Source organism: Sminthopsis crassicaudata, chromosome 2 (genome assembly GCF_048593235.1).
Source record: "Sminthopsis crassicaudata isolate SCR6 chromosome 2, ASM4859323v1, whole genome shotgun sequence".
NCBI lineage: Eukaryota > Metazoa > Chordata > Mammalia > Dasyuromorphia > Dasyuridae > Sminthopsis > Sminthopsis crassicaudata.
In genome coordinates, this window is record NC_133618.1 from 205182292 (window position 1) to 205206062 (window position 23771).

General features: G+C 36.8%; 1 protein-coding gene and 1 long non-coding RNA gene across 5 annotated transcripts; one reads left to right on the top strand and one right to left on the bottom strand.

The window, feature by feature from the left end:
* Positions 1 to 13942: 13942 nt before the first annotated feature.
* On the bottom strand, positions 13943 to 19776 carry LOC141555317 (uncharacterized). 4 transcript variants are annotated; one of them, XR_012486149.1, is made up of 3 exons: positions 18948 to 19776; positions 17323 to 17445; positions 13943 to 16891 (listed from the first exon to the last, which is right to left on the bottom strand). It is a non-coding gene; the product is annotated as an uncharacterized LOC141555317 (long non-coding RNA). The 4 variants fall into 4 exon arrangements; XR_012486148.1 differs by having other exon boundaries at positions 17299 to 17445; XR_012486147.1 differs by having other exon boundaries at positions 17323 to 19776.
* A 59-nt stretch (positions 19777 to 19835) lies between these two features.
* Positions 19836 to 22306, top strand: ID2 (inhibitor of DNA binding 2). Its single transcript, XM_074288093.1, has 3 exons — positions 19836 to 20309; positions 20661 to 20724; positions 21519 to 22306. Exons 1-2 carry the CDS (start codon positions 19962 to 19964, stop codon positions 20715 to 20717), a joined length of 405 nt encoding a protein of 134 aa, XP_074144194.1. The 5' UTR covers positions 19836 to 19961; the 3' UTR covers positions 20718 to 20724; positions 21519 to 22306.
* The last annotated feature ends 1465 nt before the right edge of the window (positions 22307 to 23771 follow it).

Below are 23771 nucleotides of genomic sequence, written 5' to 3' on the forward strand. Positions count from 1 at the left end.
ATGAAATTATGATTTATTATTAATAAATGTTTGATTTGTATGCCTACTTTACATATTTTGGTGTCATGTAAAATTTTCTTGGGTGAAAAGGGATCTCAAATAGCAAAGCTTTAAGAAGCCCTGGACTAGGAAAAAGGGGAATCAGAACTGTTGAGTGAACTGAGCCTCAGAAGAGTGGAAGAGCATGCATCTAGGGGCAAAGCTGTGAAGTAAATGAAAAAAAAAAATGACCACTGGGAAGGCAGAAGCTAATAATAAACTACAGAGACAGAGAAAAATTCTTGCCATGGGACATGTTTCCTATCACCTGGAGGAACTGGTGTTTCTAAGAGTTAAACTCAACAGAAAAAAAGAGGGGGAAGCCACAAAAGATTAGAACTACAAGATAACAGAAACTAGTGGAGAGAAATCAAAAAGGGTACTTTTAAGGCTTTAATTCCACAAAGAATAGAGACTAAAGAAGGATTAAATAAGTAAAAGAGCCATGAATCAAAGGAACAAAATGTCTAGAATAGACAGAAAGAAAAGATAAATGAAGAAGGGGGGGTGAATTCTCTTTTAGAAAAAGGTGCAAAAAAGTGACATATTTAAAATTGATGAACAAAACAAGTTAAAGAATTGAAGAGAAAGAGGGACTTTACCTGATTACTTAATTGAAAGAAGAGAAGAGAAGAGAAGAGAAGAGAAGAGAAGAGAAGAGAAGAGAAGAGAAGAGAAGAGAAGAGAAGAGAAGAGAAGAGAAGAGAAGAGAAGAGAAGAGAAGAGAAGAGAAGAGAAGAGAAGAGAAGAGAGCTGTGTTGTCCAACTGGCTAGTTGCAATTGTCCTCAGTGGGACAGTTCTTTCTACTCACAGAAGTTATGCTCATTCTCAGAGGACCATGACATCAGGGAGGTGATGCCATGATATGCAAGTCAAGTGAGGGTGTACTGTGCAAAGTCACCAGCCTCATTTTCTTCTCAGAGCTAGCAAGGTCCGGTGACAAGATATAAAACAGAATGACTGGAAATGGCCCCAGTGCACTGGGAAATCTTAGCCTTATTAAGTTAAGGTCTTAATTGCCCTCAGTTTGACTGAGGCAGCACTCGATCAGTGATTTTGATTCTATTCAATAAATCTAGTGATATGTTTTGTGATCCTTTTTGCGTTTTGGAAAGTAATGCCTATTATTTTCAAAAGCATTTTTGCAGCAGGTTTTTAATTTGTTTATCATATCCTTTGAGAGTATCTATAGAACCTCTTCTTTCTTTTTGACAAAGTAATATTCTTCCTATATCTATCCTGGGTGATAAACTCTGTATTTCATTAACTTTGCATAGATTTTTGTTTGTACACCCTTTTAGATATATTGTGACCATTTATTTACCATGCCAAAAGTACATTTTTTTAAGACAGATATACAATGTTAACTCTAAATTTCTTCTTTTAATGAGGCTTTGAATTCAAGATACTAATCAGTTTCTTAAAATATAGTCTCAGCTTTCTCCTTTGTAGTTTTATGTTCAAAGTGCCTTGTCTGGAGAAGCCAAGCTATTTGTAAGCATCATTTTCATCGATTGATACTATCTGGTCTCCAAATACAAGTTCATAGCTTTCACTTTCTATTCATTGGAATACATTAAGAATTTTACATTTAGTAAGTCCAAGTAATGTTTTTATTTCATTGCAAAAAGTTTCCATGAGATGAAATAGCAGCTTATCATGTTATTCAGTGAAAATATATAATTTTATGTCATCCATGTACCTATGAATTTCTATTTTACTTGAAAGTCATGCTCAGATCTATTAAAGCATGAGGATAGGTGATTTAAGGTTAGGTAGAATCATAACAGGTATAAACTATCCCCCTGGAAGATGCCACGTTTCATATCAATTGTTCTTGAAATAACTATTATTGGCATGTTTTTAAATTGAGAACAGTTTTTCCATATGGACATAAAATACTCTAGCATTCTCATTATGCTTGGATTCATTTTATATATTTGAAACACATGAATTTCAAAAGTGCAGAACTTGAGTCCAACTTGAATATTGCAATGGTTTTGAAATAATCAATAAGTGGTAGGAGTGTCATGTATTTCTGTGTGGCTTGCTCAACAATCACCAAAAACTAACAAGTTGAACTTTATATCCCTGTGACACCCTTTTTGCTCCATAGTCAATACAGTGTGTTCTTATAAATGTTATTAGATATTTTTTGAGCAATAAAAGCTGTGAATGCTTTTCCATAAAGTATACAAACACAAAATTAGCCTATATCTGGAGGGGTCAATGGAGTTCTCATCTTTTGGTAATAAATATGTGATGCCTTCTGTTAAGAAAAATGGAATTGGGCTTGCATCAAAAAGAAAGTTTGCTAATAATTTATGCACCTCTGTGAAGCATCTAAGTCAATACTTCTGGATCTTATCTAAACCTGACACTTTCCAGTTTTGTAAATTAGCTAGAATTTCAGTCACCCTTGACATAGCCATTCTCTTGCTACTAATGATATGTGAGCTTTCCGTTTTGTGCCTGACACAACTTGAACTTTCATTATATTGGGCTTTAACCGCAAAGATGATCAGTTTTCCCTAACCTTTTTTATGGGTTCTTTATTTCTGTGTCTGTATTTATCTTTGCTTCTTTGTCTTTTGTCTGTCTCTCTCTGCATCTTTCTCTGTCTGTCCATCTATATGTGTCTGTCATTGATGTTTAATTATTTATTTTCATTTTTTTTTTTCCATTGCTTTGAATCATCTTTTAGTTAACTTTCTGGTTTTCAGTTCTGGTTACTGATTAAAAACAAGATATCAAAAACTCCTAATACACTTTTGTCTTACATCTTCTGTTGCATATATTTCTTTTCCATTGCCTTTCATTAAGTGTTTAAATTTTTCTATTTACTACTACTGAGATGGTGATGCAATCTTCCAGAGTCTTTCTGTGGGTTTTCAATAGTTTTCTCAAATTATGTGGGCCATGAGGCTATTAATGCCAGTCACCAGGAAAAAAGAGAGAATATTTTAGGAATACTCATTACATCCTTATCATAGAATGGCTGCAACATATATCATTGTGTGAAGATCCTGTTAGTTTTTTTTTTTTTTTTTTTTATATTCTGTCAAATAAAGCTGAGGATGGGGATAGTGGGAAAGAGAATAGTGGAGTGGCAGAGAGAAGAATAGAGATAACACATGATAGATTTAGCAGAAGCTAGCTTTTTAAAATTATTTTCTTTGGATATAGTTGGCCTATTATTTGCATTTCTGGTATCAAACTCCAAAGAATTCAAAATTCTAGTCTAAGTGTGCCCATCTCCTTTTCACAATCATTTGATCCATCTGCATAATTTTTTGCCATCTATTTCATTAGTAGGTAGAACTTTTGAAATTTCTATTAAATACATATTTCCAACATCTTCAGGACGTTATTCACCTTTTCAGATTGATTCCTCAATTTTTGTTCTTATTTCTCTAATTAATTTCAGAATTAAATTATTTCCTACAATTGCTCTGTGTTGTTCTCTAAAATATGATTGGGCAATGTGAAGATAAGACTATTATCAATAATAACAAAAAGAATATAAAATCTTTGCCAAGAACTACTAAAATCAATTTCCAATTTTGTTATATCACCAGCATTAAAAAAAAAAGTATTTGTGTCTTCAGTTCATTTCATGTCCACCCATGGTTTATTTGCTTTAGTTCATCACCAACTGTACCCAAAGTATTTCCAGCAGGTAGGATATTGGTATTATTGATTTGTTATGATGTAAGTTGACCTGGAATCCTATAGTTCCCAATTTGTTTCTTACCTCCATAAAAATAGTTATATTTGACTGGTTCTTTCAACCTTTTTTCCTACTCCATTCTAGCTCTGCTTTTTGATTCCTAGATATCTTTAAATATCTAGTTTAAATGTCCAAAGAGATTGAATTTACTTTAGGAAGCCTTCCCTCTTCTTCCCAGTCAGAAGAGATCTTTCCATCCTTTGAGATCCTATGGCATTTAGTACATTTCCTGTGGCATTTTCAAATTCTGCCTTATATCAGAGTTACTTGGGTACATGGCTTTCCTCTCTGATTTTTGTTACTTCAAGAAGTCAAGGACCCCTTTTTTTTCTTAGCTTTTTTCTGGGACCTTATTTAACGTTTTGTATTAGAGGTACTTGGTGAACTCATGAACAAGTCTGTGCTTCTGTTCACATATACTGTTTATGAATTTTGAAAATATGTGCACTGGGCTAGCCATAAAGCTTACTTTTTCATGTACTCTATTTGAAGAAATGGATTTTTGAAGCTGAAAGCATTATATAAATGTAGGTATTTATTTTATGATTTGTATTAATTCAGATTTTTTAAAGCACTCAAATATTTGAAGACCCCATTATTCCACTCTTCAGACTAAACATCCCCAAGTCCTTCAAGTGATCCTTATTAAGTAGTTTCCTCACCATACAAATCATGTTCCCGTAGATATCTTCAGTTTATCAAAATTCTTCAAGAAATACAACATCTGGAAATGAACAGAGTGCTCCAGATGTGATCTAATCAGGACAAATGAGTGAAATGATAAACTATTTTGTTCTGACCACTATGCTTCTATTACAATGTCCTTAGACCTCATTAGCTTTTTTTTTTTTTTTTTTTTGGTTGCCATGTTTTATATTGATTCATTGAGCACAGAATCATCATCTAGCCATGAATTCATGAATTAATAATCTTACACTTGACTTTTTCTGGCTTTGTACTTGACAACAATAGGACTTTAAATTTGTCTCTATTAAATTTCACATTATCAAATTCAGTCCATCATGTAAGTTTGTCTGAATATTTTTGGATTCCAACTTTATCAACTAATATATTAGCTATCCTTGTCAATTTTATGACATATGAAAATCTGTATTTAAATCTTCAATGATTTCTTTTATTAGATTTCCTTCCAGGATGACAGCAGTCACCATTTTCTGGATTTAGTTGTTGAATCAGTTCCAAATCTACCTAACTGTGCCATATCACCTAACCCATATCTCAACATTTTTCCTCAAGGAACTGTTTTGCCAAATGTTTTGTTCAAATCCAGCTATACTAGGTTTACAATATTTCCTGATCTACTAGTCTAGTACCCTTCATTTGAGATTGAAAATCTGGCAACAATCTAGGTTTTGAAGGGGCTGTCACATAGAAGAGGGAGTCAACTTATTGTATTTGGCTCCAGAGGTGAGAACATGGACCAATGGGTAATTATTACAAATAAGAGCTCAATATTAGAAAAAAGTTCTTAACCATTAGGTGTCCCAAAATAGAACAGAGTACTTTAGGTAATCCTGGGAAGACTCCTATCCAAAGGATCTTCAAGTGAAGGCTTGATGACTTTGTACAGAAGACCACTAAGAAGAAATGAGGATAATTATCTGATTATTTCCAGGCCTGTGGTCTTTTCCCATATTCTATTATATTTAAAAAATCATTAATAGCACCTCAAAAGTCAATTCAACTAATTCAATTAAATTTAAAAAATATTTATTAAGTGTCTACTAATTACAAGCATATTCACAATTACTTTCTATATCCTGGGAAATAACCATCCAAGCCTGTCAAGTTGAATTAATTGAAGGTTATATTCTCTTATCCTTTTCTTATTTACGCTGGATTAGATCCTTCTTTAAATATATTTGTTTTGTATTTTTGTTTTATTTGGGTGATTAAAATGCAACTTGTGCCTTATCCAATATATTCTATACCAACATAACAGGCACATAGTCAACACAACTATAAATCAAATAACAAAGCACTTAATCAGGACAGAATAGCAAAGTATAGAAAAAAAATTTTAAAAAGTAGAATCTTTATCAGTTCTATACTCAATGGCTATATGGGCTGCTTCCCTGCTGCCTATGAACACAATCATGTCTTCCCCATTCTTAAAAAAAAATCATCACATGATTCAACCAACCTTGTTAAGATATTATAATTCCTCCCCTCCTCAGCTAAATTCTTTCAGAATGCCATTTATATTGGGGGAGGCTATTATCTCTTATTTTACTCTTATGAATCCTCTACAAACTGGTTTTTAATTTCATAAATCAAATCAAACTGAATTCTTCAATGTTATTAACTTAACAAACTTACCCATGAACATTTCTTCAACTATTTAAATCTATCTTTATTGTGTAAAAAGTGTTTTATAATTGTGTTCATATAGTTCTACTGTTTGTCTTGGCAAGTAGACAAAGTATTTCATATTTTCTATTGTTATTTTAAATGGAATTTCATTTTCTATCATGTATTAATGGATTTTGTTGATAATATACAGAAATGCTAATGATTTGCATGAGTTTATTTTATATCATATAACTTTACTGAAGTCACTTGTTTCAATTAATTTTTTCTTTGACTATAGATAAACTATCATACCATCTGCAGAAAAACCCATTAATTTTATTTTTGCTTTGCCTATTCCTATTACCTCAATTTCTTTTTTCTTGCTTTATTAGTATAACTAGCATTTCCAGTTTTATATTGAATAGTAATGATGATAATGGACATCCTGATCTTACTGAAAAGGTGTCCAGTTTATTTTCATTATAGATAATGTTGGATCTTGGTTTTAGACAAAATACCACCTGTTATATTAAGGAAAGATCCATTTATTCTTATTCTTTCTGGTCTTTTAAACAGAAATGGATGTTGTATCTTATCACAAGTATTTTCCCCCCATCTATTTATATAAGTACATGATTTCTGTTGTTCTAGTCAATATGGTCAATTATGTTTATAGTTTTCCTAATCTTAAACCACCCTTGCAATTCTAGTATAAAATCCAGCTGATCAAAGTATATAATCTTTCTGACATGTTGTTGTACTCTTCTTGCTATTGTTTTATCTAAATTTTTTGCACCAATTTTCATTATAGATATTGGTCCATAATTTTCTTCTTTGGTTTTGACTCTCCCTGGTTTCTGTATAAAGATCATATTTGTGTCACAGAGGAATTTGATAAGACTGCTTTTAGGCAAGAGGTAGTGAAGACCTGAACCACAGTTGTGGTTATGTGACTGAAGACAAGGGGATGAGTTTGAAAGAGGCTGGAAAAAGGATCAACATGATTTGTCAATTGATTAGCTATGAGGAATGAGAAAAAGGGAGGAGCTGAGGATGATATCAAGATTGCAAAACTAGAGTGACTAGAAGGATGTAATAGCCTCAATATATGCAGTATTTTGGAAATAGGAAGGATTTGTGAGAAGAAGGAAATGATGAGTTTTGGTTTGGACATGTTAATTTTGAGGTACTCGTGGGACAATTCAATGTATATGTTCAGTAAGAAACTGGAGATACAGAGTGTCTAATAGGTAAATTGGTGATGCTAGATAGTGGCTAAGGCAAGAAACCTAGACTGGATAGATAGATCTGGCAATTATATATAGATAAATTATGACTGAATTCATGGGATGAGTTGAAAAAGAAAGAGAGGAGTCTTTCCCACAATTTTCTTTGCATCTACTTTATATATCTTCTAGGCTTCTATGAGTTCTTGTTGTTTTCTTCAAATATAATGTTCATGAGAACAGGAAAATTGTTTACTGAATAAATAAATGAATAAAATGAATGTATAATATCTCTACCCTTATATCCTAGCTTCATAAGAATGCTGACTTTAGGAAAGAACCCTATGACCACAACTTACGTGTACATAAAATGTTATAGTTTTACAAAATATTTATGGACATTATGCCATCCAATGCAATGATTATTTATTATATGCCTACTATTCATAAGGCATCATTCTAGATACAGAAGAAATAATGATAAAATGAAAACCATTTGCTTTGATCCCCACAACCCTGTAAAGTACGTAGCAAAGGTCCTATCCTAGTTTTACATATGAGCAAAATGAAGATTAGATAGATTTAGTTCATACAACTAGTTAAACCAGCATAGTTGGGATTCAAATATTGTTCTTCTAGGTCTGAATCCAGCTGCTCATTTTATGCGGCCTCCTACAAATTCTAATCATTCCTACTCTGGAAAGTAAAATTGACATATTCCACCCCAAGAATGAAGAAATTTAAAACTTTTAAAATTATAATTTTTCTTTGCCAATTTTGGTTAAACTATTCAAATAGAAAATATGATTGTTTACTACCACCACCACCCCAAAAATAGGGTTAAAATAACTATAGGAGTAAGAATGGGACAAAGTTTTCACCTCTGTGTCTATCACCTATTCAAATAAAGCCCAGGTGGGTCAGCTGAAAGTTGTCATCTGTGAAATTAACCACATTTATGGCTAATTTAGCAGATGGCAACAGCGTACCCATCTGTTCAATTAACCACACTTAAAAAAATAAGAATGGAACTTTTCTTACAATTCAAAAATAATTTTATTTTAATCTCTATAACTTAAGTACAAGCTATGTTCCAAGAAATAGATCCCAGGATCGTGTTCATACAAAATCATGATTATAATTCTGTGTCAGTATCAGGATCATATTTTCTGTATGTCACATTTTGTCATATTTTCTGTATGTCATATTTTCAATGTGATCTATACTTACTAGTTATTCCCCACCTCCTACTCCACTCCCACCCCATCCCCCCACAAGCATTTTCTCATTTTTAGGATTACTGATACCTATGTAGAAGAAACCTTAGGGTTATCTGGACCTGAAAAGTTCCTCTTCTTAAATTCTAATTCCTTTCAATTAAAAAAATGTCAACAAATACCCTATCCTGTGTCATCCTAATAGGAACATGACCCTCATTCTTAAAAGTTCTCTCACTAGAGCATAAGCTCTGGCAGATTGGATGTCAAGATTGATGGAGACAGATTGGTGTCAAGCCAAACACCAAAAGATTCAACACCAGGTGATGGAGTTTGGGATCACAAAAATCATGCAGAGGCATGAAGCAAAGAACTCAGACTGATAAAATCATAATTTAAAAAATTAAAACTACTGTAGCACAAGTGAAGAGAATAGAACTGGGTACTATGCAGAGTTCCTGCCCTGAGAAAAACTTGCAAACTGAGCAGAGTCCTTCTTTCTCAGGTGGCTAGGAGCTATACTGGGGAGTTTGACAGTGTAGTGAATATTAAGTTGTCCCTGGAGTCAGGAGGTCTTGAGTTCAAATCCAACCTCAAACACTCTTTGACATTGGGGGGTAAATCATTCAGTCAGCTCCCCAGCTGTTAATAAAAGCCCCTATCCCCCAGGGTAGTTGTAAGAACAAAATGAGTTATTTGCCAAGTGGTTTGTAAATCTTAGAGCACTATATAATTGCTAGTTGTTACTATTATTGTCATTCAGATGTCTAAGACCCCTTCAAGTTCCAAATCGAAGCTCTTTTGTTATTTTCCTCACCAATTTGAAGGTGGCTATACTTTTAGCTAAGAAGGTAGTATGTTGTAGTAGAAAGAACTTAGATTAGAAATCAGAAAAATAGCTCTACATCTTGATTCTATAGGTAACTAATTATATAAACTTTTGTCTACCACTTTAACTCATTCCTTAGTTTATTCATCTGTAAAATGGGGTTAATATTATATACCCAATACAGCTTCAACAGGACCATTGCAAAGTTCAAATGAGAGATCAGTCTGATACCTATAAAATGTCACACAAATGTAAGGCATTCATAGTAAAATATAGTGCTTTGCATTCTAACATTCACGTGATCTTTCTACTCCCTCTGGAAAAGACAATAATGAAAATTACTGTATAAAATAGCCATATTAAATTACATCTTAATTATTCTGCATTGCTATGGTGCCTTACTCCTGGGAGTTAACAGGATCAAGATCACAGAATTTAGATTGGTTAAGACCAGAAAGTTCAATCTTTTAATTTAACAGATGGGGAAACTGAGGCCTAAAGAGATTAACTTTTCAATTGACACATATCACACAATGCACAATGCACAGACCTTTCTCACGGTCTGAAATTCTTATTCTGGACTGGCACATACAACCTATAAAGAATTGATTGTCCCTCTGTAAAAGGGATGCTTACCTTTCATTCTCTGTACTACTCACATCCCTACAAAATCTTCCTTGAAATAATAAAGAAATTATGACAGAATTAAGAGTCACATTGAGATCCACAATCCACCTTTCTCACCTTACAGACAAGACTACTGAGGCATGAAGAAGGAAAACCATTTACTCAAAGAACCATGGCTATTTAGTGGCAGAGAAGGAACCAGAACTCATCTCTTCTAACTCCTAGACTAGCACTTTTACCACTATACTAAAATGCTTCACATTCCCAATTTCCTATGGAATTTTGAGAACTGTTTTGACCCTACAGCAATAACTCTAATTCCAGGGCTGGTGCTCTTATCTACTGCCTTATTTAAGCTTCATTTATGGTCCTATGAATTTAAGTGAAGTGATTTACGAAGGTATTGAGAAATGATTAAGGAGTAGAGAAGAAAGAAAACAAACAAAAAAAAAGTATGATGGAAAGCAGGAATGAATGAGGCCTGGCCTAAAGAAATACAATACAGCAGAATTTAATAAAAATCAAAACTGTGAGCCCAGGACTAACTAAAAACATTTATTGCCTCTTTCACAAAACCATAGTTGGCCCTCTTCTTTGGTGTCAGAATGGTGCTTTTGAAAATACTTTTTGTAAAATGTCATTTTTGGTGTCTTTTTCTCCATGGAGCGTATGTGTTTTTGCTCTCTGCTGGATGTATCTCAACTCTCTCTTAAACTAATTTTCTCTCTTTTTCTCTTTCTGTCACTGTCACTATAACACACACACACACACACACACACACACACACACACACACAAACACACATACACATATACAGCAGGGCTAGCAGAGTTAGCTTTTTAAAAACTTCCAAGAGATACAATCTCCATCTAGCCAATAGCTAAGTTCCTTTTCCAATTCAATTAGAGGATTCCCCCTCCCAATTTATAAAGCATCAAAAATTATCCATGCATCTTTGTACTTCCTTACCAGTACCAATAACTCATTGCTTTTATTACTTACCCTTTACTTCCTGTGAATATGTTTAACTCAGTTGAGGTGATGGAAATCAAATCTTCCACCATCACCACCACATATATTCAAGTAGACTATTCCAATGCCTTAAATTGGTTCCTCTCTATCTTTTTCTACATATTTTTCTACATACATTCATTTCTTTCTTAAAAGTCTTAACTCTGGACCACTTCTTACCATGATCCTTCCAGACCTACAATTGACTCTTTTTGCCTGTTTCTTAAAACACAGCAACTAGACTATTTCTTTGTTCTTACCACTTTCTCTACTTCATATCCTCTTCAGCTACATAAATGTCTTATGTTGATATTCAGTCATGTAAGACTTTTTGTGACCTCTGTGGACCATAGCTTGCCAAGCCATCAACCTAAGGAGCTCATCTTCCAATGGCATGCATTTTTAATAGTGTTCATGAGTTTTTCTTGGCAAATATTCTGGAGTGGTTTGCCATTCCCTTCTCTAATGATTTACCTTTTGTCAGAATTCTCCACTATGACCTGTCTTAGGTAACTCTGCGTGACATAGTTCATAGTTTTCTTAAGCTATGCAAGCTCCTCTGTCATGGTAAGGCAGTAATCCAGGAGAGGTGTCTTACTATACTGTATTATTATACTGTAAACTCCTTTCAGATAAGAATCATGCCATTGTTTAATATAGCAGTGGGCATAGTGCTTTGTATACACTTAATAAACATTTGTTTTATTGAACTGATACCACAGCAAAATTGTTACACTGCAGCCAGGGTGTCACAGAATTATAGCACAAAAGCCTGATGGGACCTCAAAGTTCATCTAGCCAAACCTCTAATTTAATAGATGGGGGAAGTGAGGGGAAGGAAAGTGAAGTGTCTTGCTCCAGATTACACAGGGTTAAGCATCTGAGATGGCACTCAAACCACTGCTCTTTCCACATGACCATGTTGCCTCCACACAGTTAATTTCAAAAACTATTTCAAATGCTCCAATGGATCTGTGATCTCATTTGGTATGGGCACCCCCCTCAGGGGTACAGGTTTTATCCATATACTTCTGCAAATCCTCTATTAAGGACCAAACATGGTTCTTTCTATAAAATAAGTAAATATATCATTACCAGTAGTAATAAAACCTGTGTCATAATACATTGAGGGATTTTCTTTTAAAAATGATATATCATATTATTGTATGCTCCTGAAATGTCAAGCCAGAGTGCTGAGGCCTAAAAACTTTACACTTTACACCCAAGGCTCTAACTGCTAGATTGAAGTCTTATAGATTACTTGTTCCCTTATTTACCTCTTCTTCCTGTCTGAAAGATTAACATTGGTTAAAAAAGATCCAAGGAAGTCTGGGGATGCATAGTTCACATAAGAAATAATTATATAACTGTAGTGGAAAGAGTCTTTTGTACTGTGAAGAGGCCTAAGCTCTGGCCCTGGATCATCTATTAAGTATAACATTATTTACTGTAATATGAAAGATTTGAACTAGGTAAATCTATTAGGCCCTTTCCACTTCTGATTTCCATTTTTTCTATGAAACTAAATATTCTTAATGTCTTTTGTGTTATGGAATCCTTTGGCAGTCTGGTGAAGTCTAGAAATCTCTTTTCAAAATAATGTTTTTAAATAATTTAAGGACATATTAAATTTCTCTTAGAAATTAATAAAATATAAAAATGCCATTTGCTTCCATTCAGACTTCCTGAAAATTATCCTTGCCCCATGCAAGTCCATGGACCCCATCCCTAGATTAGAAGAGGTGGGCAAAGAAAGTACTCCAGAGATTTTAGATTCTAGTTTAACAATTCATTAAATATGAAAAAAAATTACAACTTACAAAGTGCTTTCTCATTCTATGATCAAGGAAACTGAGGCCCAGGATTTGTTCCACTCCTATGACTACTTAGGAGGTGGAATAGCTGTGGCTGTAATGCTGGCCAGGACTCTCACACCCAGTCCTTTCAATTTAAAGCCAGAATTTTACTCTGTACTTTTATTTTTAAAACATTAATATTCAGCCTATACTTAGAATCAGGGTTTTCAGTGCTGGAAGAAGCCTCAAAGACCTGACCAATTCACTTTGTTAGTTTTACAAATGAGGCTCAGAAAGAAAAAGTAATTTTGACTAGATTCTACAGGTAGTAAAGGGAAGTACCAGGATACCCAGTCAGGCCACTCAAAAGGAGGACGTCTATGCAACAGGTGTTAACAAAACTTTCACAAAGTTTGTAGAAATGGGAGTGGGGAAAGGGAATTATGGATGTGGAACACTGAATATAACAAGACTTAGTCACCCTGATTTAGTTTTGGAGTTTCTCCCCCCCTCCCACCCACCCTTTTTTTTTTTTTTTTTTTTTTTTTTTTTTGTGCAGTAAAGATCATTTCTTTGAGAGGGGAGAAGGATATACTGGGAAATAAAGTTGTGGTAAAAATCAATAAATATTTAAAATAACTGCAATCCCTTCACCCTGTATACTACCTCCAGGATCGGTGACTTGAGGTGTCTGTGATGCATTAGGAACATAATAGTTTTAAGATCGGAATACCTGGTACATGTACAGTGGACTCTGTTACTACCCTTGATTACTTTGTACAAGATCTTTTGGCCGATCCGTGCCTCAGTTTCTTATCCATAAAACGAAGGCTCAGTCGCGTTCTCTAAGATGAATTAGGAGGCGCTTTAGTGAGCCTCTCCGAGGGATACAGCTGTCACAGACGGTGACAGACTAGCCCAGAGCTTTGGTCACGCTCCTGACGTGCAATGGGGGGCGGGGTTAAGGATGCAGTCCCAACTCCCGAATTGGAACGTCCTGGCGCCCTAGGTGCCGCGGGTGGCACCGCCTCCCAGGCGGGCTCTAACTTGACCCTGCGTCACGAGGATCCCCTCCAATCCCCCGCCGAGCCCCCACCCGGGGTCTCCACTTGCTACTCAGATCCCTTAGAGGACGCAGATCCCTAGATCCCGCCCCGGGCCCCCTGTCTGAGCTGCCTGGGGAACCCGGGTTGCGCTAGCTTCCCTGGGACTTTCGGGCAATGATGGCACGCGACAGGCGCGTGGCACGGGGCTAGCTGGGGACTTGAGCAGCTCTTTTCCAACGAAATGGAGTGACTGAACTGTATTTTTTTTTTTTTTTAAAGAAAATTAGAAAAATGCGCGACACTGGTACGGCTGCTGAGTATACCAAAAGAAAGAGAAAAGGGCCCCATCCTCACAACTTCCTATTTGCGTTGTACGGAATTACCGAAGCCTTGAGTGCGAAAACAGCCCTTACTGGCAGGCGAAAAGCTCCGACTTAACTGCAGATTAAAGTGTTGTCCACACAGTACGTACAGAGGAGAAAATGTGTCAGCGGGCGAGAAGAACGGAGCGAAGGCTATCAGAAAACAGCGTTGCCAGAGCACCAACGATGAGGCGGACAAACCTATTCCTGAGTACCCAAGAATTGGTGCACGTGGGCTCCGACCGCTCGAGTTCTTTAAAAGTTGAAGTGCAGTCATTGTATTGGCTAACTTTATCCCAACCGGCAGCACTTAGGTGGTTTCGGACAAGAAAAAAAAAAAATTAGTACACAATGTGTTTCTTGTTAGGAACTCAAAAGACAGGGACTCAGGTTTTTCTTTCTACGCTACATTATAATGTTAAGATGTAGTTTAATTCTGGACAAAACCGCCCTTTGAGACGGATGTTAATGAATTCCCACAGATGATGTTGGCCAAACAGTGGTCAGCTTGTGATTTGATTTCCAGCGTCAAGATGTGAGGGATCAGGATAGAAAAGCACTTTGAGGGGAAGAGGCCGCCTACAAGCCGGATTGTTACTACAAGCTAATTGTGCTGAGTGCAGCTGCGCAGAGCGGAGCCGCAGTCCTAGAAGGAGGCGCAGACTTCCTGACGCCAGCCTGCGGAGCTCCCACCAACACGCTGGCAGCTCCAGATTGTTTTCCAGACCTTATCTCTAGCTCAAGTTAATTTTCTTTTTAATTTTGTGACCGGAACAAAAGTAACAGGAAAATCCTTTGTGAAAGAAAAACGCTGTTACAGATCGGTGCACTTCACAGCATTTGTAACTAAATATTTGCAGTGCTGGTAGTTAAATCAACCTTTCCAAAAAAACTTCTCAAACTCTGCTTTCTTTGAACGGATCTGAAAGGCGATATCTGTAAAGGAGATCAGACAGTTGAAAGCAATTGATTTAGCTAGACATTTTACCTGTGCATTTAAAAAACTCGGGGCAAATAAGACAGCACTGGAATTCTAGAAGGAAGTATTCAAAATTGTGGTGGGTTTAGAAAGTAATCCATTTTAGAAGCTGAACTGTTGTATTAATGTAATTTATTACTGATTTGCTAAGAATTATATTAGAGGTCATGCTGAAATAAGTTTTCAAAAGTACGTACTAGGAAACAAGCATCTATTCGTCTTTTTAGTACTCCTCCATTTGAAGGTATTTTAAAGTAGAATTCCTGTGTCCCTCCCTCCTTAAATGTTCTTAGAATCCTATTTTGTTCAATTCTCCATTGTTTCCTACTTGGCACTACTGCATATCTGTGTGGTTACCACGTTCTGTAGACCTTAAGCTCCTTGAGGGTAAGGACTGTTATTTTTTCATCTCTGCAATCTCAACGAATCGCATAGTAGTTTGCACTTAGAAATCCCTAATAACTGTTGAATTGAATCTTGTTTCAGGCTAAAGACTTCCTTTGCCAAGGTATTAAATAAACAAGTAAAAAACATGGGACTCGTAATCCACATGCTGTTTCCTAGAAAACCACAACAAACCGTTTAACTAGATAACATAATCAGGAATCTTTTCCATTCCCCATCCTCACTTTTTTTTTTTTAAGCTAGGCTGACGACACACAAATCAGTAGAGAAAGATGATTAATAATTATTAGCACTTTCAGACTGCAGTTGCAGATCATGGAGGATTCCGGATGCCATAAACTGTATGGGAATGTTTGCATCTGGTTCTTAATGGGGGAACTTTCCTTCAAGATAAACCAGACAGAGGAAGTCTCAACAAGCTGTCTTTAAATTTCTGTAGTCTTTATCTTTTTTAGTTTAAAATGCAGTCTTCATTCTGAACTAAATCTGGACGTTCACTTTGTAGTGGTAATGAGGGGTGTAAACTGGCTAGTTCCCACCGTGGCGTAAAGCCCTACTGTCGCTGGAAGGGTAAAGGAAAAGCCGCAGGGTGGGGGGGTGAAGGAAAGCGGTGGACATCTTTCCTCCGGGACTTCTATGGAAAAATAAAATGCTATTTTGTATAATCTGCGGTTCTTAAGGGAAAGACTCTAGAAGTTTTCCCTTTAAGGGTATCCTTAGGAGCTTTGTAACCAAAATGGATCATTGTGGATATAGAGAAAGGAAGAAATATAAGTATTTGCTAGAAAAGTAACCTAACTCCACCTTCTGGCCTTCCATTCCAGCAGAGTCGTTTGAATTTAAAAAATCAAAATATTTTGGCAAAACCTGAATTACATTATACTTTTTACCATTTTTTCCCTCGCAAAACTCTGCAAAGGAAGATTTCTCTCCTCTCTCCTTTTCTTTCCCTCCCACAAATAACTAGTAACTTAAGACATGCAACTGGCTGCAGGTGCTTGCTGGCCCTGGAGCAGCTAAGGGCCGAGGTGAGGCATGAAACTGCCCCAGTCTCAGAGGCATTGATCAGCTGGGAGAGCCCGCTGACTGACAGCCCCGGTTGCCGTGGCAGCCGCCTGAGCGGCGCCGCGAGGACAAGGCTGGAGGGCGGCGGTGAATGGGCGGCGTCACGCGCCTGGCGCCAGAGAGTCTGCTCCGGGGCTCGCGGCTCCGGCTCTGCAGCGGCCAGGGTTGCTCGCTGCTGTTGCTGCTGCTGCCAATTCATCACCTGTCAGGGATCACTCAGGGGGTCACAGGCGAAATGGACACAGCTGTGAGAACAAAACCAAGAGGAAGAAAGGAGAGAAATCCCAATTGCGCCAGATGTGCAAAAAGGACCTTGAGAATTTCAGCCCCCCTTCTTCCTCCCCGCATCTCCCTTGCCCCTCACCCCCCACCCCCAACTCCAATCACATTGCATCACACAGCAATTGCAAAGCCGCCTCCTTCCCCCAGCCCCTTGCAATGCATGAGCTGTGGCTGCCTGTGCATCCAACTGAGAGCTGCTTCTGATTAGAGCAGAAATGGCCTGGACACAGATGTTAGGAGCAACTAGAGTATTTGGAATAAAGATACAGGACACATGAGCAAGTCTTACAAAATAAAAGGAACTTCCAGAATTAATGGGGTTGAGGGTGCATACTGATAATGGGGAGGGGGGGGAGGAAAAAACACCTACCACCCGACAGGAAACCCTTCACACCTTTTTGCCACACACAAATTTAGTCATTCCAAGACCCTCTCTTCCAGCTGGGATCATCTGAACTTTGGAGTCTTCAAATGCAAACACATATGCTTAAATGGATGGATTTTTATTCATTGTAACCTATGCAAAAAATAATGCTTTAGCAATATTTTTCTAACACATACATTTTAAAAATCATCTAACAGTGGTACTTCTGGAAGATAAACCTGTAACTAAATTACTACATGGTTATTTTTATCACTTTTGCAACTTTGTGTCATGTATCTTAAATATAAAATTAGGTTGATGATCAGTGTCAGTTCTATAAATCAAACTCAAACTTTTAAAAACTTTAAATAAACATATATTAATTTTCCTATGAGTTCAAAATGCTCTGGTAATTAAGTTTCCAGGTAAGAATAACAAAAAACCAATTCCACACTTAAAGCAGAACCACTTAGAATATAAGGCTGACTATAATGAAGACAGGCATTGTCCTTGGAAAAGAATTAAGAATATGTCAATTTTACATCATTTCAATGTCCAAAAAATAAAATTAATTCCAGAAATCTAAACATGTTGACTTTAAAAGTATGACACCACCCACAAAAAGAGTGTCAATATAAAAAATAAATAAATAAATAAATCTGTTCCCTTGTGGTAGTCATGGGGCAATAACATCTGCATTAAACCATTAAAGGGGTAAAAGGTGGTAAAGCTATGGTCATAAATCACTTCTTAATTTAATAGCAGACAAAATTTTGTTACCTTAACGCTGAAAAGATTAAAGATTCAGGAGGAATTACTCTCTTTCGGTTTCATAAATTTGTTTATTTGTAATTCTTGCCAGAGTTTGTGGCAGTTTTCAACAATACTAGGAGCTATCCAACTTCATTCCTCTTTCTCCTCCCCACCCAAAAAAAAATCCCAATTTGAAACAACCTGAATTATTTATGTACAAAATTCAGTCCCAGATTAAAAACTCAAGGATCAATGAGTCACATTAAAGTATCGCACTTTAGGCAAAACTGAGCATTCTGAGGTCTTCCTGCAATAGCTAAGGAAATCAGCATTAAGGGAAAAGGAGTAGGGGATTGGAGAAGATAGAGGGGACAGGGAGGCATGTATCTATATTTTACAATATTGTATATAACTACTAGTTATGCCTCTTCCTCTTCTTGAAGGTAGTGTGATGCAGATTTGTAATAAACCAAATTTGATAAGCTTTAGGCTTGTTTGTTTAAATTGCATTTCTCATAGGTCTATTGGGTCTTCTCTAACTCCTTACCAAATGCAAAAGAGATAAATTATATTGCAAAACACACAAAAAATCATAGGAGGGCGTAAAGTAGCTGAGATTGCAATAGCTTGTGTCTCTTTTGGGGTGTACATGTGAAGTACAGACAATTTCTCAATTAGGATTTAAAGTAAAATGTTTGCCAGATTGAGTGGAGTGACTAAAATTTCATAAGAAATAGCAACTAAGCTGTCTTAAAATTTTTTTTTTAATATTTTTGGATGATATTTATCCTTGGCTATAGAAATAGCTATCTGTCACAATGCTTACGAAGTACAAGAGCAAGGAGAAGTGTCACCACAAACAATTATTGGTGCATAATTAATTACAGTAGTATGCCACTTACCCGGGAGGGAGCAGACCAGCGGGCTTTCAAGGGCAATGTATGTAAATGTAGTTTCAGTATGCAAATTTGCTTAATGATTTCCGATTAACATGATCATTTAAAAATGTCCAGATCCACTCCACTCACCAAAGGGAAAACAAAATGTCTAGAACTCCTCTGGTTTTCAGAGATTTCTGGCCAAGGACGAAGCGCAAGTTTCAGTTACACATTTATTTCCATAACTTTTACAATTATACCTCCCACCCAGCTCTAGCTTACCGTGTTCGAAACTAAATGAAAATCTGTGTGCCTACCAACTTTAAAAATGTAAGACCATCCTTGTAGCGCAATCATCTACCTTTAAAAGCATTGATTTTTTTTAGGGACAGTATTTGCCATCAAAGCTGGAATACTTTTCCTTTGTCAGTGGTATTCCATTTGTAACATTTTTCTTTGGATTCCACTTCCTTCCCTACACTAAACTTTTCAGTCATTACAACTTTAAGTAGTTAAAAGTTCAAAAGGCATGGATGGAAAGGTCATTATTACATACCCCGTATTCCTAAATTCACCAGGACTTGTGTGCTCTAACTTCTTAATCACTGGAATTAAAATTCGAGAAAGCATATTTTAAATTTTCTAAATCCGTCTATGCCTGGTCTTCCCTACACTCTTCCTCCTTTCCAGAGCGCAGTGGCAGCCGTACAGTATTTACCACCCCAGCTGGGCTCCCTCGGCCACGCCCCCCACTTCGTGAAGATTGGCTTAGAACGCGGAAGGACTGAACGTTCTTTGAGCTTTCACTCCCACCAATGGCAGCTTCCTTCTAGCCTGACGGACAAGTCAAATTCCACCAATAATAGCCGAGAGAAATTGGTTTTGGTAGTCCTAGTGTGTTAGAATAAAAGCAGCCGCGACAGCCTACAGCTTCATTCTGAGCCCAGAGAGCTGTTCGGAGTAAAGCTACGGAGAATAGGCTGCTTCACGTAGACGGAGCGCCAGTAGCAACCACTTACTCCGTGCTGTGCGTCCAACATGAAAGCCTTCAGTCCTGTGAGATCTGTTAGAAAAAACAGCCTCTCTGACCACAACCTGGGTATATCTCGTAGCAAAACCCCGGTGGATGATCCTATGAGTTTGCTCTACAATATGAACGACTGCTACTCTAAATTGAAGGAGCTGGTGCCCAGCATCCCCCAGAACAAGAAAGTGAGCAAGATGGAAATCCTGCAGCATGTAATTGACTACATTTTGGACCTGCAAATCGCTCTAGACTCACATCCCAGCATTGTCAGCCTTCATCATCAGAGGCCGGGACAAAATCCATCTTCTAGGACACCTCTGACCACTTTAAATACAGATATCAGCATCCTTTCCTTACAGGTAAATGTCTGCCCATGGTTTTCTCCCACCACCCCCTCCCTGTTCCTCTTTGACCAGTTCATACGTAGATAATTCCCTGTGCTGGCTGTCACTAACAACCTCACAGTTGAGACAATTAGGAGGTTAACGTTAAGTATTTTTGTTGTTGTTAATTAAAAATAAGTCAAAACAAATTGGTACTGCTAATAAGTTCTCGAGATGTTACACCTTTATGTTTGTAAATCCGAATTGTCACAGATTTGTGAAATGGTACTGGAAGTTCTATAAGAAATACTTTACAAGGTTTTCACGTTGTAGATGCTAACGTTGTGCTTTCATTCTTCCCTCCCCCTTTTTTCCCCCCGCTTACAGGCTTCTGAATTCCCCTCAGAGCTAATGTCAAATGAGAGCAAAGCACTCTGTGGCTAAATATATGGTGAGTGTTTGTAGCTTCTGTGTTGAATGGCGAAGTGTTATGCCTGGTGTCTTTTTCCTCATTTGATTCCGAAAGTCCTGTTGTGAAAGTGTTATTGAAATTTTACTTAAAAAATGAACACCGTTGACAGTAGATGTTCATTTAATCTCAGTAAATTATCATGGGCTCCGAACACCCTGGAGGAATGCCTTTTCATCGCTGACCCCACAGAAATTTTTTTTTTTTAAATCCTGCCTGTAATTCGCTGTGGTAGTGGCTCAAATGAAATGTGTTGGCCTGTGGAATGGATTTGTATCTAGGCTGTTCCCTACTATTACTCAGATTATATGAAGTGTTAACCTTCCTGGAAATTAATCTTATTATCAGAAATTCCATGGTGAATTCTCCTTTCCTAAAACTCTAACCCTTCTGGGAGTTAATGGGTAACGGAGGATTACGGTCCTGCCCCTGAAATCTGGTGATCTGGGATTGTCTTTCCTATCAGTTAAATAAGTGGCTGTTTTTAATCAAATAATTGCTATAAGAGGCAGACTGGCGCCTCTGAGCTCTGCTTGGAGATCCAAATGAGAGATTGGATTGTGAAGTTTTTCCTCCTGAGTGTCTGCTATTTTCATGTTTAATTTGCGCTTTTGAGGCAGTGTGTGTGTTGCATCTGGACGCCAGGGTTTGCCCAATCTTTGAGTGTTTGGTTAAATGTTCAAACTGTGGCTTCCTCCCTGGCGCCAGTCTGTCCGGATCTCTGCCCTTATGTTACATTCTCCTAAACATGCCTCTCTCCTCTCAATCTTTTGCAGGTGTTCACGACTCTTTTTTTTTTTTTTTTCTTTGCACAACAACAACAAAAAATCTACAGGATCTTTTCAGGCGCTGAACTTTATTTTTCAACCATGTAATGAGGGAGGTCAACATCAAGTTAAATGGACCTTTAAAAAGAAAGAAAAATTGAGCATGAATACCCCCTTAACCCCCACCCCAGCGTGTTCTATGACCTGGACTGATTTTAGTTATTTATGAAGAGACTTTTAAATGCCCTTTCTGCAGTCGGAAGGTTTTCTTTATATACTATTCCCACCATGGGGAGCGAAACGTTAAAACTCACAAGGAATTGCCCATTTCAAGCAGACTTTGCCTTTTTTCAAAGGTGGAGCGTGAGTACTAGAAGGATCCAGTGTTCAGTTACTTAAATGAAGTCTTTTGGTCAGAAATTATCTTTTTTGACAAAGCCTACTGAATGCTGTGTATATATTTATATATAAATATATATATATATATATATATATGAGTGAACCTTGTGAACTCTTTAATTAGAGTTTTCTTGTATAGTGGCAGAGATGTACATTTCTGCAAAAAGTGTAATGATGTACTTAATCATGCTAAACTTTTTATAAAAGTTTAGTTGTAAACTTAACCCTTTTATACAAAATAAATCAAGTGTGTTTATTGAATGGTGATTGCCTGCTTTATTTCGGAGGACCAGTGCTTTGATTTTTATGTTATGTCATAATTGAATCCAAATAAATACAAGTTCAAATTTATGTAGAATGTATATGATTAATAAAACATGCTTGAAGTGAATACCCAATATCTGCATGATTGTTGAATTTCATTCCACTCTCTTAACCCTATCTTCCCCTTTCTTCCTACTCTGCCTCAAATAAAGATTGGAAATGTGATCCTGAGCAAATCTTTTATGTAAGGCACAACTCCTAAATCTTTGGGGAGCAAAAGAAGTTTAATTGTAAAGTCTACAGAAATTCACTCAATTTTCTCCTGATCCTTACCTGTGATTAGGTTTGGTGATTAGGATTTTAAGTTCTAATGGGCTATAGTATTTCCTTTTAGTTTAATCTAGAGTTAATGATAAGAGCTGTGGAACTTAGAATGTTGTTTTTTTCCATTAGAATAAAGTTGGTTTCAGTGAAGAAGGGATGGGCTAGCAACTACTTTCTCACTGGGAATTTATAAGAATCTTTAATGTGAACATTCTTACTTCAAAAAATAGTTGTAGAACCTCTGACCTAACTAGGAACTAGAACTCTGCTATGTGACTAATTCTGGCTGCTCTTTGACTTGCTTTTCCAGCAGAATTGATAGGCTGTAATAAGAGAAATTTAAGGAAAAAGAACTATCACAACAGGCTTTAGTATTCTTTCTCCTCCTGCAATTCACCTCTTCTGGCTATTTAATATATAGTGATATATCTGTGTTCCCCCACCCCCACTCGTTGTCTAATTGTGAGACCATTAAATATATCTTGAGTCCATTCATTATACTTTCCTGCTGCTCTAGAGAAGATAAAAGGGTAAGAGGGGAAATATATGCAAACTAGAAAGTATTAACGAGCCATTTCAATTTCAGGCCAAAATTTGGAAGACTGCTTTTATAAAAACAATTTATGTAGGAATCTACATTCAGTTATTTCCTAGGGGAAGGTGGTTCCTCTGAAGTTAGGAAGTATTGAAGAAAAAAGGGTTAGGCTTTTCTGGGGAGTCTTACCTGAGGCCACTTTAACTGGACTGAACAGGTGTGTGGGTCTGTACCACTGCCTGCCTTTCCTTGCCCTTGACACAAAATTATCACCTATTTAGGACTCCAGTGTGGGAAGAAGTGGAATAACAAGAAAGTTGGGCTTGATCTCTTATTGTGCCAAGCACAATCCAGGGGTAAACCAGTTTTCAGCGATAGATGAACTCAAAATACTGCTTGAAACCTTGAATTTGAAAAAGTAGTTAGGGATGAAAAGGGAAAACCAAACTTTGCATTATTATAGGCCACCTACAATTAATCCAAGTTACAACTATTCAGCAAGAGCATATCATTATCTTCTGAAGACTGTTTCCCTCTGCTGGCTAGATGCTGTCAGAACAGGGTGATTGAAGAGGACTTAACATTAAATCACCATACTATTTATCCTCTTTTCCCTTCATCCTCCAAAAGGAATGAAAAAGGTGAAGTTTTATATAGTAGTTCATATTAAAGGACTAAGGTTTGCTATTTGCTTTCCCTTACGCAACCCCAATTCTGAAATTTCTACTCTTCTGCCCAAA

Coding starts and splice junctions, on each gene's coding strand:
- ID2 (XM_074288093.1), top strand. CDS start 19,962: ATGAAAGCCTTCAGTCCTGTGAGATCTGTTAGAAAAAACAGCCTCTCT. Junction 20,310..20,660: donor TCAGCATCCTTTCCTTACAG/GTAAATGTCTGC, acceptor CCCCGCTTACAG/GCTTCTGAATTCCCCTCAGA.